Source organism: Gymnoscopelus braueri (genome assembly GCF_963280865.1).
Source record: "Gymnoscopelus braueri genome assembly, chromosome: 8".
NCBI lineage: Eukaryota > Metazoa > Chordata > Actinopteri > Myctophiformes > Myctophidae > Gymnoscopelus > Gymnoscopelus braueri.
This window is the reverse complement of record NC_137609.1, coordinates 15,491,672-15,505,952: the sequence shown is the minus strand read 5'-3', so window position 1 is coordinate 15,505,952 and position 14,281 is coordinate 15,491,672. Positions and strand designations below refer to the sequence as shown.

The following is a 14,281-nucleotide window of genomic DNA, read 5'->3' as shown; positions in this document are numbered from 1 at the left end:
TTGAACTTATATAACTTATATTGTCATATATCACAGGTGTAAAAAAAATAAGAAAAAGAAAAGTGGGTGAAATTCTTAATTGTACAAGCTCCCATCATTTGCAGTTTCAGGAAAGGGGGGAAATAGACATGAACAGCAAACAGAAAACAGGTCAGAATTTAAGTCTCAAATATTCCTAATATGAGTAGAATAAATAGTAATAAATACATATGGTTAAAAGGAAAACAATGGCATTGGAAGTGAGGCAGTTAAAATAGCAGCAGACATAGTTCATGATATACCTGGTATGGCCTACATAAGGTGCATAATTTAAAGAACAATAGAAATAAAATAACAGATACAGTATAGTAACATAGTCCCTTGGTTCACATCACTCCCCTACTCTGTCTGTCTCTCTCCATTGTACCTGTCAAATAAAGTCTAATAAAAGTAAAAAATCACACCCTGTGTGAAGTGGGCGGTGTCTTGCTAGCTAATCACAATACTGAATGGAGTCAACCAATCATGTACAAAAGATAAATACATTTATTGAAACAATCTTTATGATGGACGAAACCATAACTTTAAAAAAACCAATTTAATGGGGGTTTTTTAAGTTATGGTTTCTTATATAGGGCTATGCACATGTGTCATGTGACACTGGCCAATCACAGTCCTGAATAGATTGTGATTGGCCAATCACAGCGCAGGATAATTGTACAAATTTCCAAACCTCACTTATAGGGGCGGTTTCACCGCCCAAAAATCACACCCAGTGTGAAGTGGGCGGTGTGGTCATCACAGTGGTCATCACAGTGATGGAAGCTCACTTAAAAAAAAATGTTTTTTTGAAGTGCATAGTCCTATTTATCGGTTATTAATGTCATCATGTGTCTCGCTAGCCAATCACAGTGCTGAATAGTCAGCCAATAGAGTCAGCCAATCACAGTACAGCTAGGGGTGTACTAATGAGCCAATCACAGTATAGCAAATGTGTACTAATGAGGTGTTCCAACCCCACTTATAGGGGCGGCTACACCGCCCAAAAATAAACTTTGAATAATGAATAAATAACAAATTAAAAGGAGTGATGCTCTCCATTCTCTCAGTGATTAAATGGTACCCTTGCCTTGCCTTGAGCAACCCCCTTTAATAACCCTCCTACAGAGCTAATTTCTGCCTGACCCTGGAGCCGGCCTAGAAGATGTTTATAATTGTCTGACTGACTCCCCATTGTTGAAACACACGTAGGAACAACAACATATTGTGTGCTCATGCAGAGTGCAAGCAACCTGCGATGTGCTGGTTTCTCATTTCCTTGTTATGCTTCCCAGACAAACAACATGAATAGGTATGCATCTTCATTATACCACAGCCTGTGTAATGTTTTGGCATTTCATATCAAGTAATAGCACAGAAAGTATCCCGCACTTACAACAGACAAAATAGAGACAGGGCTATGGAATGTGCTCACTTGGTCCTATTTTGTGATTAGTTTTTCCAATGGTTTCAGGAAATGTTTTAGTTAGTTGCCTTTTCTTACTGTTGCCTACATACATCTATGACCCCATTTACACCTTGCATTTATGTGATCCGTATCAGGAAAACTGCAAGTGCAAGTAAACTATCCAGATAAGATATTCATATATAGATAACATTTTACTGCAAGATGATGTCTAGGTAATTGCGCCAACGGAGAAGCCAGGTTAATTAGGTTCTTCATGGCAAGATAATCTTATTCACATCTAGATGTTTTGATTCATTTTCAAAAGAATGACTACATTTCCAGTTCACCAGTCCTGCCAATAGAACAGGACAGAACAGAACAGAACAGAACAGAGATTAGATCACATAAAAAGAGGGATGGTTTCCATTTTCGACAGACATTGTTGCACGGTCGTGCTGAACTAGGCTTGTCTAGTCTTGTTTAACACGATCACTCACTGATAAAAGGAGGGAAATGCCAGTGAGTGCAATGACATTTGAGTGTATTTGCATCTAGCTCATGGGCATTCTGATGGATGCACCTCTTAACAGTCTTTTAATCATGAACGTGCCCTCAAAGGAGGGGGAGTTTGTACAATGTCATAAGCCAATAATTCCCAGTTTAACTTACACTTCTCTTGCATTTCAGAATGTCAAATACAAAGAGCGGAATTATGTATTCTGTACACAGGATGCTCTTTAGGCTATCCTTAGGAGAAAGAGCATTTTAGGCAGATTAAAATGTGTCTGCTGACACACAATCGACAGCAGGTCACACAGCCGGTTCTAAGCTCCATTGGTCACATAACACTTTGTAAACAATCTGACAAGGCCTGAGGAGAAGAATCCAGACAAACTGTGGAAAGTGACACCATGGCTTCATTATAGCCGCTTTCCCACAGGGAATCCATAACATTTCTGGATAAAACTAAATAGCAGGCATAGGCAGTGGATAGTCATTCACACATACAAAATGAGACGAATGGCTGCAGGTGATTCCTGAGGAGCAGTGTTGATGAGAGGAGGATTCCATGCAAGGGAAGGCGAACCACACCCATGTTCAAAGTGTGGCTGAGAACAAGAATCTCTGTATCAAGGCACGCCAATGGACCAGTCTGAACTTGGATTTTTAAGTAAAATCAATTACAGTAAATATCACATTTCACACACATTAAGTGTGTGTGCTTCACGTTAAAGGAAAACAAACAAACACAAAATTAAATATATACAAACATACAAATTACAATCTTTTTTTATATGCTCCTGCCCACAAATAAAATAAAATAACATCATAAACCCCATCCATCCATAGCATTATGACCCCTCGCCCCACCCTCTACAAGAACTCATACATACACCCACGCAGGATACAGATACAGAAAAGCCTTTTGAATTCTGGTGCTTTTGTCCCAGTGTTGAATCTTCTGTAAGGGCTCTGGTGTGGTGAAGGATGACAAAAGAGTAACCACTTGACTGCACAGATGTGCTCTTCTCCTACAAAAGGTTGCAGTTGGGAAGAAGCCTGCCTGGTTGTTCCCACAAAATGGATTTCACAGTCAAGGAGACCAAAGGGACACTGGTAAAGTGGTTGTTGGAACATGCACAAGGCTTGACCCACAGCCCAGTATCTGAACGTAAACATAACTAATACAGTACTTAATCACTCTTAGATCACTTTCAAACTGGCGTCCCCGTTTTAGGCATGTCGTTATAGGCATTAACAATCACATTTTCAAAATTAGCAACGCATAATGCGTTGTGAGCTTGTAGATAAGTTGCTATTATCACCGCAGGACACCATCGTACAACAAAGTATAAAATAAGTGGGTAAGCTATGAAAGCATGTTTCTGACACCATGTGTATCCTTTATCAACATAAGGCCCAATACAGGATGTCACTGAAGTACATACTCATGTCATGTGCTTGTTAGAACAGCATGTTTTCTGTCTATTCTTACTCTATCATGCCTACTTTTCTGTATCAGTCATGACTCATATATATTATATATATGTGCCTGAAAGAATGCTACACTTGTGCCACCAGTTGGGAGAGTTGGTGGCAATAGGGCCACCATTGCAAAAGTTGACGACTTCACCCGTTTTCAACTTAATATAATGGTCCTCACTAATGCTCATGCTAACACTGTATGGTACCATTTTTTTCCGACTATGTCTGTCTCAGAGGGCTGAGGACAGTTCAGAAACCTGCCTACCAGTGACGTCGTTAGGCAGGTTGTTTCAAATAAGATTACATTTTTAAAATGTTTTTTTATTAACATGAGAACAATGGCAGGAATAGAAAGCCTGCAGTTTCTAATGGCTTTGGATTCCCCATCTATCATGTCACTGGTAGGCGGGTTACTGAACTGTCCACAGCCCTCCTCTGCGACACAGAACGAGTACACAGAAATGGTGTCATTTTATAATGAGATTAGTGAGGACCAATTATATGAGGATGGGTTGGAAATGGGTGAAGTCATCCTTCAAAGTTAAAATCCTCAAAATAAGACAAGGTGGAGTGAAAAGACGGTAAAAAGGACAGAAGAGGAAATGGATTTAATATAATTAAGTTGTAAAAGCATGCATCAGCTTTGATTAATGTTGAGCACAAAATGATCACAAGGTGGGATATTTAAAAAAGTTGTAGGTCAATCTGTGAGTGGCATACAGACCATTGATGTACAGGCTATCCAATGAACAGCAGTTTCAAGGTTCAGTAAACTTTAATTTTTATAATTGGTTTCATTTCCTTTGGCAGAATACAGTTGCTTACAGGATGTGGCAGAATACAGTTGTTTACAGGATGTGGTTTTCATGTTAATATAGTTTTGACCTATGTATTACACATTATACAAGATATTTTATGGTAACAAATCCAACACTTATAGCAGAACTAAACAAGTGCACTTTTGTCTTTTCTGAAATCCAAGAGGAAGGAACTGGACAACACTTTGGTCATTAATCGTGTTTGGAATGTTATGACATGTTCTTATATTTCTTTCAGTTCAGGTCAGTTGAATATTTAGGCCTACTCTTAAGGACACAAAACTTGGGAGATTTCAAAGGTGAACAGTGGACTGATGAAGTTGGATTTCGCATTTTGGAACGCTTATTCCATTACAACACCAATAATACATGAAAAGCTGTGGTATATCGTGTCTAGGTGTTAAACATCAGTAACCATGGTACAGTAACACAATAGAGATGCTAATATTGAAAACAAAATAACAAATATGACCGATAATAGAACCTTTGTCAAGGGTCATTAAACATTAACCAATAAGAATACCACATGAACCCTAGCGTCCCTATTCTGGGCATGTCATAATAGACGACTATTTGGTGAAAATAGGTGAAGATTCTGCGAGAAAAAACTACAATCTCACAACGCATCATGTTGCGAGCTTGTAGATTGCCTATTTTCGCTATTTGACGTACAACAAAGTATATAGGATTTAAAGTGGTTAGAATGTACTATTTAGAATGAACAAATATCTGACTCACTCAAACACCCACCAGAACTGCCTTTGTGGTCATGAAACTGCTACAAGAACCCAGTATAGTGAAATGTTGCTAAATGTAGTTGAATTTTGGAAACCATCACCATTCTGACCAGTAGGAAAAATGAATTTCCTAACAATGCTGGAGAGGTTTGCCATCACAATGTACAAGATCTGCCATGTTGAGTGTCATCGTGCTGACACATTTGCCTTAGTCCAAATTTACATTTGTCAACGTCCTGATCCATAATACTATTCAACTGATAGTAACCGGTCAACATTATTATTGTCAGTTAATATTAACATCCCAAGTCATAATATACCATGGCCTCATGCATTATTGCTTTTATAACATGGTGGCTAGCAACTAGAAAAAAGCTTCACACACAATTGCAACTGAAAATGTTATGTTGCTAACCAAAACCTAGAGTAGCAGGGGGTTATTGTACTGTAAGAAGTTCCAATTCAACTGTGCCATAAGTGACTGCATATTCAAACCCTAGTTCTTTTCACTCCGATAGTTTTTTGACCAAGCAGCTGGCCAGCTACAGTATCTTTATGTAACAAACAATGTCACAGTAAACATTTAGAATAAGGCTTTAAGTCAACATGCTATCGGAATATTGAAATCACTTTTCAGTGACTACAGAGCATAAACATTGGCCAATATGGTTCCGGCATGAAGAAAACTGAGAAAACAGAGAAAACTGGAAGCTTGCAAAAAAAGTTGAGTTGTTTTGGAATAAAGTCTCACTGGTAATGGCAAACGGGCATATATCCTGGTTAATGGCTAAAGGGGACATTTTAAATGAGACATTTTGGCAGTGGTTTTAGAGTGAAAACTAAGATATATTCCTGCAATTACAATTGTTTTTTTCCTTTCTGCTGATGAGGGAATAATCACTTTTCAAAGTTATCTGCTGAAATATAAACTGATTATTATATATACACATAGGCCTATACAATGCTATGTATGGTCTCATAGCATACTGTGGATTGACTGTTCATATAACCACACTACGGGAATAGATTGTTTATGTACACTTACATACATTTATATCTGTTAGTAGCTCATACGAAATGCAAATCCCAGGTCCAAGTGTGGAGTGCGAAGCAAGGATGCTAAATCTCCTTAGTTTTTTGGTACTTTATTCCTAATCCATGTTCTTTACTACCTGTTTTTATCTATTTTTTCTGTATATGTCCTGTGTTTCATACTGTTGTACTGCCATAACAACTGAATTTCCCTCGTAGGATCAATAAAGGTATCTCAATAGCACCACTTTTCAGCTATACTGGCTGTACAATGCTTTCCTTTGATGGCCTTGATTGGGTCACCTGACCTATTTTATTGTTTCCAATTGGATGAGGTCAAAACATTGCAAGATATTCATGCATAATGTCCATTCAATTGTTTTTGCTACCAAATTTCACTGTAAAAAAAAAAATCTGAATATTTATCCATTACCTGTAGTTTCTGTGAGATAAAAAGAGGAAGGTCCTCTCTAGTTGGTGAGCTTTTGAGTTCCTATGTACTGTATTTGAACAAGACACAGAAGACAGATATTTTTGCTCTGCACACTAAGGATAAATATGGAGTAAATGTTCTCTTTTATTTTAAGTTGTGACCATGCAGCTGTCCAAAATGTTCAAAGTGCAAAGGTAACAGTTTATCACAGATTTACCATTTTCTTCCTAATTTAGCCATTGCACTTACACCCCCCCCCCCCCCCCTCCCTCATGTCGCTGTCTGCCAGTGCCTGTGTTGTCCTGGGTGGCTGAAGATACCTATGGAGACACAAGCTGCTTCTCTTCACCTGCTCAGACGTTTGTTGTGCCATCTCCCCTACCTGCTGAACAGGCGACCCAGTAGGAGTCACTAGTGCAGCAACAAGGGCACAATGAATCCCCGAATAGGCCATCTTCTATATGTATCATAAAGAATGGACAATCAACCTCATGCTGTGAAAATGACAAAAAACTAAAACCCTAACAAACTGAAAGACACCTTGTATGGCAGCTGCATATGATCTGGACCTGTAATGACTTGTTAAACCACTGGCACAAACTTGAATATACTGTGTACACAGTAAGAGCACGGCCTTTGAAAATATACTCGAGTCCCCCAACAGAGACACAAGCACAGTATTTGATACAAACTGTTTCAAGAAGGCAAACATTATAAATAAAAATAGTTTAAGGCTCCTGTGGGATGAGTATAAAAATGCTACAGATTTTTTTTTCTTCTCTCGCTCTTCAACTCTCGCGCCCCCTCTCTCAAAACAAAAAACAAGGATAAAGTGCTCCTCACTGATTGCGTAAACTTAAAGAGTCTGGCAAGCTCACAAACCATAAGCACATTTTGGCTCGTCATGAAGACATGAGGTGGGCCAAGCCCAGACAGTGTGGTTTTAACAGTCTCGCTCAGGCCTTCACCACTTCCTCAATGCAAAATGCACACCTGGAAAAACCTGCCATTATCCTTTTTAAACTATCCATCTAGGATAACATCAATTAACCAACATTAATACTAAGCCTAAATGACATAAAATACAGTCCAAAGAATCATACATTCTGACCTCAATAAATTAGTCAATTCCAGCTTATTGAGCCTCTTGACTGTAACATGACGAGCCCCGGAGCGCTCTGCTTGAGAGTCCAAGGAAGGCATTAACAATGACAGGAACTGATCTAAAAAAAAAGGAGAGATGGCTTGATAAACATGGGATACAAAACCAGTTGGTCAGTGGCCTCAGACGACCTGCAGGCCTCTCTCCTGACCATCCAGCTGCACTTTGATCTTGTGCAGCTCCTCAATCTCCTGGTGATGGCGATCTGTCTTGTGGCGTACCAGCGAGCGGTAGAAGTGGATGGTGAACACCACAAAGATCACACCTACCGGCACCATGATGATGGTGGAGGCCAGTGCCGCCTGCCAGCCGGTGTGCTGCGGTATGCTGGTCGGCCTTGGCAGCTTGCCCGAGTCCACAGGAAGGAACTTGATCCAGCAGAGGAGCACCACCTCGGCCAGGAACAGCAGGATTCCCAGGCAAGTGGAGAAGCCCCAGGCCAGCTCGATGTAGTGGTGCATGCGCTCGTGGGGGGACTCGCTGACCGAGTTGAGGTTGTGGATGTTGCTGACGGCCTCCACGTTGGGCAGGATGCAGGTGCTGATCAGCAGGGCAAAGAGGTGCACGGCCACCAGCACAGTGGTGCACACGCTGAAGGCGATGAGGAGATAACGTGGATAGTTGTAGTCCATCTCCAGCTGGACCTCCACCATGGCCACCTGGAACAAGACATCAGACCAACCAACATCAGCACTGTGGCTGCTGACAGGGCTGTGAATCGTCTGCTATCTCACGAATCGATTCGATTCCGATTCTTGGGGTCACGATTCCGATTTTTATCGATTTTTTCAAAACAAACAATTCTCGATTCAAAAGCGATTTGTTTCGATTCAAACGATTTTCAATTCAAAACGATTCTCGATTCAAAACGATTCTTGATTCAAAACAGGATTTCAGGATCTACTCCAATCTGCTGGCATGAGAACAGAGTACATGTATGTAGCTTTTATAATTGTAAAGGTTTTATCAACTGATAATAATGTAAACACACAAAGGTAAATCCAAGACATCAAAATTGTTTTCTTTTTTTGAAAATCGATTTTTTTAAAATGAGAATCGATTCTGAATCGTCCAACAGTAGAATCGCGATTCGTATCGATTTTTTCCGACACCCCTTTGAACAGCACGAGTGTTCATTTAACTCAAGAGTGTAAAAACATCCCCTATATCTGGAATTTAGTTTACGGTCAGGAGTTCTACTATGCACACAATATTGTTTCAGCCGGTGTCTGCCTCTGCCACACGAAACTAGACAACCACAGTAAAGAGTCGTGGGAGGCATACTGTTAGAGCATTTATGTCAACATTTATTTCCTGCCAAGGACTATTATGCTATTTATATCATTCTGGGAGTGAGGGAACGGATTTTCCTGCTAGGGTCCAGTTCGTTTCTCACTAATGTCCTCCAAGCAAAACATGGTTTCAAGTTCAACAAGCAATTGCATTATTCCCAGGAATAATAAACATTACTCACTGCTGTTATGTTTCTCTAAATTTCAGATGCATTTAATCTAACAAACCCTATTCCAATGAGATCCTGTAATTTAATTTTGGCTGGACCACAACAGTGGGCCCAGTCCTATAAATGAAAATGTTGCCAACTGACATGACTGTCAGTCTGACTGACTCACTGATGAAGTTAAACCATTGGTCGGTGCTGGAGTTTCCCCATTGGCCATCATTGTCTTTTAAAATGAATCTGTGCACAACAGTAAGTCAGCAAGGGTCGTCACTTATGACTTTAGAAGTCATTTACAGTGCATGAACAGTTACAGCCTCGGCCAAGTGTGTGGCCACAGCCTTCATCAGTCATTTCAAATTACAAGCCCTCTGTCATTTCACACACTATCCAGCCCTACTTTCATCATCTTTTATCAATCAATAATAATATATATTTTTCAAAATCATATTGTTGGTGCTCCTTACATTTTGGTGGGTGATTCTTAAGTTTTGCTGGTGCTCCTAACTTTCAGAGTTGGGAGCATCAGTGCTAACAATTCTCTTTAACTTTTTGAGTTGGGAATATCAGTGCTACCAAGAAAAACATTTAATTTCAAGCCTTGCCAGGTGCAGAGCACTGGTCCTGCTGGTGAGCGCTGTGTTTACGAGACAGCATGAACACAGCATGAGAGTAAACAGAGCATTACTCATGTGTTTACTCGAGTTTACACAGCACTCAAGTGTCTTGTCTTAAGATGCTGAAAGGCCAACTCGTGGGCACAATAATGGCCACAACATTACCTCCAAATATCTACACGCCAGAGTGTATCCCATGATCCAATGTCACATTTCCTGACTTTGCCATGACTAAAACGTTATGACCTAATAAACCTATCCTCGTAACATGACGTGGGTTGAGGGCAGATCTTGACTTCAAACAAACGGCATGGCATGCTGCTGGATACTTTTTACATGGCTGTGAATGGCTTATACGTCTGATGTTTCTTATCGTCACCTACTTAAAATAATGGCTTTCATAATTTGTTTTAGGAAATTTGTGTTTTTGCCTAAACCAGCTCTTCATGACACTCACATTGTCTTGTGACTTAGGCCAAAAATAATTGCCTAAGTCAGGTTTACAATTGCCTAAATAAAAACACAAATTGGCTTAAGTAATTTAATCCTCTTAGGTCACATAACTGACAGACTGTGTTATTTGTATGTCAATAGTCATATATTGTTATAAACGTTTTGGGTGAAATGATTAAGAAATATCATAGTTTGTTTTGGTTCAGTTTTCTGAAAAACTTAAAATTACATAGGCCACTATTTTAAGAAGGGGATATTATGGAACAAGGTGCCAACACAATAATACAACATATTAACAAACATAATACACAGAAAAAGCATACCACACAAGAAATAAAAAGCACTAAACAAAAAAGGGATGGTCTGACTGTGTGCACACACCTGAATATTACATATTGAGCGGAGTAGCCAATGATTAACAGAGTAAAATAGACAATGAAGCAGAACAAAAACAGTGTAGCATATACATTGTGTAAAAACAGTGAGTTTCCAAAGATCAATAGGTAATTCAGTCTGGAATTTTTACTTTCCAGTCAAAGAAAGATTACTGGCATGGCAGATTCTAGTGTGATTACAATAACTTGAGTAAAGGTAATTCCAATTACACAACCTACTCAGGATGAATCCCATCCTATAGGGCTTTAGAGCATACTTCATTTCATTCTTGAGTGAAAACGTGTGTAGCTTAGCTGTCTCAGCCATTGCTGTCACTGTTTATACAGTAATTTACATGTTGCTCCCTCTGCCCACCTCAGCATGTTGTATACATGTTAATATATTTTAATCCCTTATTATTATTTGCCTACTGCCTTATTGTTTTCTTTAATTACTCTCATCAATTATGCTGAATGTCTGAAGAAGACAAACAAAAATGTTTTACTCTTAAGAGTCTTATGTACCTGTACACAAGATGTAACAATAAAGACCACGTTGAACTTTGAACATTTGATTTCTGCAGTCACGATGCCCCAAATCTTCCTAGGTCTAACGTTGAAGGCCACCCACACAGTGACATAATGTGCGACCCACCATTGCAAATCCAGAAAGGAGAGCCGACGTCCTGCTGGAGGCCTTCAGCTTGGCTCTGCTCAGGTAGAGCTTCCTCCAGGACAGGGCCTGGACAGAGTGGTGGTTGGAGCTGACCAGCTCCAAGTAGCTACGACGGACCCAATCCCGGTAGTCCATCCCGCCTCCGTCCTGCATCCTCTCTGAGCCTCCGGGAGGCGGTGAGCCCATGGGCAGGTTTAGCTCACTGGACATGGACTAGTGGGCATGATTGGGTAGGGATGAGAGGAGATTCAGTAACTGTTTTGTACCACAAGTCAGTGGTTCTCAAAGTGGGTCCTTGAGGGAGTTCCAGGGGATCCCCAACAAAATGAGTCAATATAGCATAACAATAATTTAACCACTTTAACCTCATATACAAGTTTGTAGAGAGCTTGCAGATCTGCTGCTTATTTTCAAAGATTCTTAAAAAATGTCACCCCACCGATGTTACTGTATAACAAAGCTTTTATCGCAGTGTTCATTATTGTTAAATTTACTTTACTTTACATTTTATAAATTTAAAATATAATCGTATCCCATAATAAAATACAATGATAAAATCTGATTGACATTTCTGACATAGTTCCAGGTTCGTGGGACAGCAGCAGTGTCAAAGCTAGCCCCTACGGAACCTCTCCCTCCGCTAAGTAGCTCCGAGATGAGGTCCCTCTTTAATTCCTGCCGGCTGCGGTTGACATTTTCCAGTTTTACATGTTTCTTACCCCTTTCTGCACATCGTATCCAAAAAGCAAAGCAATTGCGCCACTCTCTCAGATGTTTTAAGTTCTAGCGGAACATAACAGCTTCCAACGTGTTGAAGAAAGTATTTAATTTGCCTCGGTTTTCATCCGGTTCCATAATATTTTGCATTAGAAGATGCAATTCAACATTTGACCAGTAGGGTAATCAGTAATGTTATCTCAACGGGCGCAACTCTTGCGCAATGTCTTAAAAACATGTAACCGGATGAAAACCGAGGCAAATTAAATACTTTCTTCAACACGTTGGAAGCTGTTATGTTCCGCTAGAACTTAAAACATCTGAGAGAGTGGCGCAATTGCTTTGCTTTTTGGATACGATGTGCAGAAAGGGGGTAAGAAACATGTAAAACTGGAAAATGTGCGAAAATGTCAACCGCAGCCGGCAGGAATTAAAGAGGGACCTCATCTCGGAGCTACTTAGCGGAGGGAGAGGTTCCGTAGGGGCTATGTCAAAGCATCAATCAGGCTACATATCGTGTGACTATTAAAACCAACATAGAAGCCAGAGCTCAGCCAATTGCTCATGCCATCATAGACTGCATTAGCCTAATAGAGAGACTACTAGACAGGAATACATATGGAAGTGAAAACTGCCGGTCTGCATTACTGCTAACGCTGGTCGGTATAAATTTAGCTCGCCACCAAGTCATTAGGACTAACAGGCTTCTAGTCGGTAGAAGAGTCATCTTACTAACAGAAATAAATGAGAGTAGTTTTTGGTAAGTCCCGCAGCACGACGAAATACAGTTGTTACACCGGTTTGTGGACCCTATCGAATTCTGTGACTCCAGAGTTCACAGTTTTGCAATTTAATCAAATTAACGTATTCAAAAAGGGCCACAAAGGAAAAATCACCCCCTGACAATGAGTGGGGTGTGTTGGAGATTTGCGCAACCATATATGCGGTATTTTCTCCAGGCCTCACATCCCGCAAAATACATTCTACACAGTGGCGTTAAGTAACTAAGTACTCACTTACTAAGTATTAACTTAAGTACATTTTGAGGTATGTTTTCTTTCGGACTTTTACTTATAAAACAGTATTTCTATATCACAATATTGATACTTTTGCTTAAGTAAAACAGTTGGATACTTTTTCCACCGCTGAAACATTTCTGCAACATCGAATGAGCCAATATTCATTACCAGCAGCGGCGCCCTCTGGCGTCACAGGAATGAAATAGGGTCACCAAATTCGGCGCAACACCGATACCTACTCGCTGGCGTTTCCCCGACAGCTCGTCATTATTACCGCGTCAATACATGAATTCATTTATCGAGAGCCGGTTGAGTTATAAGGCTACCATTAGCATAAAAGCAATTTCTGTAACGTAATTTGTCCCCAAAATCATCACCGGTAAGTATAGCGTCATTCGCACTCAAACAAGTGACATAAATAAGACGTCCAGCTGCTCTCACTTAATAAACTAATTAACACTGTGATGGAATTGATTCGTCTGAGGTTTGAGTGTCACGATGTTAGTAAGTCTATTATTCACATGCTACATATTATTCTTACCTTGACTGCTGAAAAACACCCGTTGGTTTGCATACAAATAAAATGATTGAATTAAAGGCACAGACCGGGAGAAGCCAAAGCCACGCAAGAACACGACTGCAATGTTTGTGTTCGTCAACTTCCGCCTTATGCGCACTGTTGCCAGATTGTGTGAGAGAAATAAGCAAACAGGTCTAGGAAAACAAGCCCTGGATTAACCTCGCGTCACCAGTCTTTCCACCTCGGAGGAAAAGCCCTGGATAGATCAGCTATTTTCAGGAAAAAACACTTGAAATAAAATGTGGAAGTGGAATATTTGGGTTTTGAAACATTCTAGCAGCACAAATCTGGTACGGGGGGCTCCCCAGCTGGCACAACATTTTCAGATGGGGTTAGGGGACAAATACATATTTGGGGGTCCTTGACATGAACATTTGAGAACCACTGGTTTTATTAATATTAACTTATTTTTACCTTTTGTTGGATGTCGTAAGGTGTTTAAATGCTAGTGGTTAATTAATAATAATGAAACAAGCCCAAATAAGCAACTGCACTTTAGAAACAGGCCCAAAAAACCGCAACCAGCGCAACTACCAATATTTACAAACAACTTAATAGAAAAATAAGCCCAAAGTCGCTTATAATAAGCGGACATGGCAACACTGCTTATTCTTCTAGTTTTTATTCTTCGGTTGAGTTTTTCTATGGCGGGTGGGCTGCGATCGATGTATACTTCGTCGCACAACGGGGTCGTGTCGAGCTGGGTGCGAAGCTACAAGCTCACAGCGCGTGGTGGATACGATGCGCTGTGAGCTTGTAGGTTTGCTGTTATCGGCTCGCGACACCGTCGTG

At 40.2% G+C, this 14,281-nt stretch overlaps 1 protein-coding gene across 1 annotated transcript; it reads right to left on the bottom strand.

Annotated features, from left to right (window-relative positions):
- Positions 1–4,168: 4,168 nt before the first annotated feature.
- On the bottom strand, positions 4,169–13,580 carry orai2 (ORAI calcium release-activated calcium modulator 2). Its single transcript, XM_080435183.1, has 3 exons — positions 13,451–13,580; positions 11,153–11,386; positions 4,169–8,253 (listed from the first exon to the last, which is right to left on the bottom strand). The coding sequence occupies exons 1-3, from the start codon at positions 13,481–13,483 to the stop codon at positions 7,717–7,719; spliced, it is 804 nt and encodes a 267-aa protein (XP_080291309.1). The 5' UTR covers positions 13,484–13,580; the 3' UTR covers positions 4,169–7,716.
- Between the last annotated feature and the right edge of the window lie 701 nt (positions 13,581–14,281).